Raw genomic sequence first — 4,643 nt, 5'->3', positions numbered from 1 at the left:
AACCATGAAAGGGTGTGAAAATGGTTTCGCACCGTTGATCTGAAGATCAAATATTAACGGGGGTAATTTAGGGATAAAATAAATAGTCATCTCTGCACCTAACCTTCGTAGAAGTTATTGCCGTGTTTGACCTCAACGATTTTCCCATTTTTCTTCCCTTTTTTTTTTACAAAAAACAAAATCAGAATTTTAATTTCCAACAAAAACCAGGAAAAAGGGGAGATTGAAAATGATTCCACTATTAAGTCGTTTCTTTCTTCTCTACCCACCTTTTCTTCGGTTTCTCCGATCGAAGTTTCATATCCAAGACGACGGATTTATGGCGAGAGTCTCTCGAATTCGGTCGTGATTTTGTTGTTTCTGTGGCCTGTGCTTGGACTCCTGAACTTGATGCGAGCTGGAGAAGAGTTCGTAAGGCTTTTGGGGTTTTTTTGAGGTGAGAAATGATGAGGCGAGTGAATGACAGTGTTGAGACGATAAATGCTGCTGCGACGGCGATCGTCACTGCGGAGAGTCGAGTCCAGCCGGATACGGCTCAGGTGAGTTGGTAGATCGAAGTTTTGTTTTGTTTTTTTTTTTTTTTTTTAAATCAAGTTTTTTTTTTTTTTTTAGTTTTGAGTATGGTGAAAGCTTGCTGTCTGTTTGAAGATTTGGATCGGATAGTTTTTGTGTTTGCAATTTGGTGTTGTTTCTTGCAAATTTTGGTAATTTCATTTGATAGTGAAAACGAATTCAACATGTTTTTTTCAGCGAGTGCTTAAACTTTGGTATAGGTGTTATGATTGGCTCCGAAGTTCAAGATCGGTGTGATTTTAGTTGTTAGTGTTGATTAGTTGTCTGAATTTTTGCATTTTTGTTGTTGTTTTTGCGCTGAATACTGGCGAATTGAGATCTGGTTGCTTGAGCGTATGAGGCTTTCCTGAATTGGTGGGTTTGCTTGGAATTTGAGCAGTTTTTTTTTTTTTCTAGTAAGTGTTTGTTGATGAATTGGCCTAAGTTGGATTGGATAAGGAAGGAATTCGATTTGTCCGTTAGATTTTAATCTTTCTGTCGGACTTTCTATCATTTTTGTTTGTGCTTGATAAATTCAATTTTGTAGTTGGCTGCTATGTGTGCTTCGATTATCTTAATGATTTATTACTCTTTGTTATCTTATATTGTTCATTTTTCAATTCTCCATCTTTCTTTCCTATAAGGTAATCAACTAAAGAGAGAGTATGTGCGGTGTGACTCTGTTTATTGGGATGTTAGGTTATCAGGTACGATGTTGAAGGTGCTTTAGACTTGATGATACTTTTTAACTAGTTCAAACATTTGGCACCTCATGAGAGTCTAATATCTATTAGGGAATTTTTCACTTGAGTTTTTGTTCAAAGATTTTGTGCTGTTACATGTCTCATTTGAGATCCTGTGGCAGCTTATTGAGGCGAAAAATGTGCAGCTCCAAAAAGGTGAATTGGTGTGGCTATGCTTGTTGTAAGATATACTGATGGATTTTCTGTAAAAGGGGATGAATTATTTGGTGTGAAGTCTGTTAATCATGTCAAAGGGCGATTATGATTGACTCTTCCTGTTCTATTTTGAGTTGTTATTTTATCGTTGTTGCATAAAATCTTTCTCTTTTTTACATGTTAGAGTAGCCTGTTAGAAATTCACTTTAATTGAAAGAAAAGAAATGCGATACTTGAGTTTGTAGGCTTAGTTCAAACTATTTAGCTGTGTATTTACCACCTAACCAATTTGACACAACCAAAGCTTGGTGCTTTTCCAGTGTAGATGCTTCTTTTTTAATTTTTTTTTTTTTTTTAGGACGTGTAAATGCCTGCTGGTCTTGTTCTGTGTGTTCTTATCAGAAGTTCAATTACATATATCGGCTGTTCCTTATTACTGATTGTGCTGAATTTTTTCGGTTTTCCCTAAGAGAGCTTGAACTGCTCCTCTGTGCACTTTGTTCATGAAATGAGTAGAACATTCTAGTCATTTTAATGATGCGTCCGTGGTGACATAGTGGGACTTCATCAATAGATCACAAGATTCCTGTAGTTATTGTCTTCCTTCTTTGATGACAAAACATGTTTGTGATCACTACTATTATTACTAGTGAAGAATGTAAATGTTGTTAGTATATTTGGGGCTTCCAGGAAAGGTCAAAGACTTCTTAAAACATGTCGACTAGGAAGAATTTTTTCCTCAGAGCCGGTCTTTAGGTGGATTAAGAAACATAACTAGTTTGTTTACATTCACCAGCATGATTCCAGAAAATTGCCCTTTACTTATCTAATACATTTACTACATGATGAACAACCCTTTTCAGGAGCTAAGTAGCAAGGGATGTTTGTGTAAATCCACTGTTTTCTATATGGGTTGTTTTGGTATAAAACGAAAATGTGTTCAAGACTGTTATATTAAGAATGGTTCTGTAATGTAAAAGTATAGTTAGCGAATTTGGAATACATTGTGGTCTTTAAAGTTTGTGTTACATACATGAGTTGGAATGCCCACCAAGCATCCTGTTTAGTTGATGGTCATAAAACATAAGCTTTCAGTGGTGTTTGTTCAACTGGCACCTTTGCCTTCTCATCTGGGTTTCTAACAAACATTGGTTTTGTTGCAGAAGAGAAGATGGGGTGGCTGTTGGAGCATATACTGGTGTTTTGGATCCCAGAGGCACACAAAGCGTATTGGCCATGCTGTCCTAGTTCCTGAATCAACTTTGCCTGGGCCTGCAGGACCTGCTACTTCTGAGAGTTTGCTCCACCAGCCTTCTCTTGTCTTCCCCTTCAGTGCTCCTCCCTCTTCCCCTGCTTCCTTCCTCCAATCTGAGCCCCCATCTGCCACCCAGTCCCCTACTGGACTACTCTCCCTCACATCTCTGTCTGCCAGTGTCTATTCTCCCCGTGGACCTCATTCTATATTTGCCATTGGTCCCTATGCCCACGAAACCCAGCTTGTGTCACCTCCTGTTTTCTCAACCTTCACTACTGAACCCTCCACAGCCCCACTAACTCCTCCACCTGAGCCAGTACATCTGACGACTCCCTCATCCCCCGAAGTACCTTTTGCTCAGCTTCTGACCTCACTGGAATCCAATCAGAAGTCTCGTGAAGTTTGTAGGCAGTTCCCTTCATCACAATATGAGTTTCAATCGTACCAGTTGTACCCTGGAAGTCCTGTTGGCCACCTTATTTCCCCTAGTTCTGCAATTTCTGGCTCGGGCACTTCATCTCCCTTCACTGATGTGGAGCTCCTGTCCAGTAGTTGCTCTTTTCCTACATTCTCCTCAGGTGGCCCACCCAAACTTCTCAGCATCGAGGGACTCTCCTTGCGCAAATCCATTCACAAAGATAGCCCTATTTCTGTAACACCAGATAATGCCAAAACTGTAGGCCCTGACAGCTTAGAGGATCAAATATATGCAATTGCATCTCTTGCCAATTCAGAGAATGGATCCCGGAGTGATGAACTCATTATAAACCACAGGGTCTCATTCGAGTTGAGTAGCGATGCGATCGCCAGCTGTTCAGCAAAAGAGGAAGACAATGGAGAAGAGTCCATATCTGAACTCAAGTCAGTTCCTGTAGACATCGAATTAGAAAGAGATGATCCATCCACAGATGCAAAGAATGCCACAGAGTGCAACCAGATTCCTGGGTCCACAAATGCAACAGTTGAGGGAGCATCAGCACATGTAAAAACCCGGGGCCAACAACCCTCTCTTGGAACTTCGAAAGAGTTCAAATTCGACAACTCAGACGGAGCATCCGTGGAGCCATCTGTTGGGTCAGATTGGTGGGCTAACGAGAAGGTTATAAGAGCACAACCTGAAAAACAAACCAACTGGACCTTCTTCCCAATGATTCAACCTGGTGTCAGCTGACAGGCTGATGCAATCCTGCTTCATATGACTGATGTTGAGATAATTTCGTCGGTGCTATCTGTACATCAATCCATGACAGGCCCTTTTCTGCTCCAAATACAAGTGGAGCTCAGAAACCTATAAAACTGATTGAGTGCACCACTGAACAATGGGATCTCAGAGGTAGCAGAAAACATCGGTGGGGTTTTTTGTAGCTCATCCTCACCTAAATCTCCTTTGACGAGGGCAGTAAATTTTCTTGCCTCTGTATGTGTTTCCTTGTTCTCCCTCTCTGTCTCTCTCTATATATGGGTCTTTGTGGGATCAATTTTATAACTTTTATATGGGTTGTATATGGCAATATATACAACTATTGGTAGATCTCTGAGAACAGAAAATTAAGCTGGATATGATCAGGTTGATTTAAGTGGTTTGACTACTATCAGCTAGGGGAGGGGCCCCCTTCTTCTTCTCACCTCTTTTGGCACCAGTGAGAGAGCAGTCCCTGTGGAGGTGGAGCCCAACATGGTCATAGGAAAGTGGTGGTAGGGATAACTCCCCTTCCTGAATGATCTCTTCATTAATAACACCACCAATGTGAACCATGAACGATTCAATTAGGCATTGGTTGCATCTCACTACAGTTTGATACACAGTAAAACTATATACTTCAAATTGAGGGGTAGTGTTAGAGTTTATTTATTTTACTTTCTAGGAAATTTTATTTTTATGAAATATAGTTTTCTAGGGTTTATGGGTTTGTAAGGATATTGATGTAATTTTTATA

General features: G+C 40.2%; 1 protein-coding gene across 2 annotated transcripts; it reads left to right on the top strand.

Moving 5' to 3' along the window:
* Positions 1-251: 251 nt before the first annotated feature.
* LOC137938965 (uncharacterized) lies at positions 252-4,643 on the top strand. Of its 2 annotated transcripts, XM_068784099.1 has the most exons (3): positions 470-539; positions 1,197-1,259; positions 2,615-4,643. In XM_068784099.1, the coding sequence occupies exons 2-3, from the start codon at positions 1,218-1,220 to the stop codon at positions 3,875-3,877; spliced, it is 1,305 nt and encodes a 434-aa protein (XP_068640200.1). In that variant the 5' UTR covers positions 470-539; positions 1,197-1,217; the 3' UTR covers positions 3,878-4,643. The 2 variants fall into 2 exon arrangements, with proteins under 2 accessions (XP_068640199.1, XP_068640200.1); XM_068784098.1 differs by lacking the exon at positions 1,197-1,259 and having other exon boundaries at positions 252-539.

This window comes from Aristolochia californica, unplaced genomic scaffold, assembly GCF_029961685.1.
Source record: "Aristolochia californica isolate CCGP_79_NKW_82.1479 unplaced genomic scaffold, dmAriCali1.0.hap1 SCAF_8, whole genome shotgun sequence".
NCBI lineage: Eukaryota > Viridiplantae > Streptophyta > Magnoliopsida > Piperales > Aristolochiaceae > Aristolochia > Aristolochia californica.
This window is presented reverse-complemented; position numbering and strand designations above follow the sequence as displayed.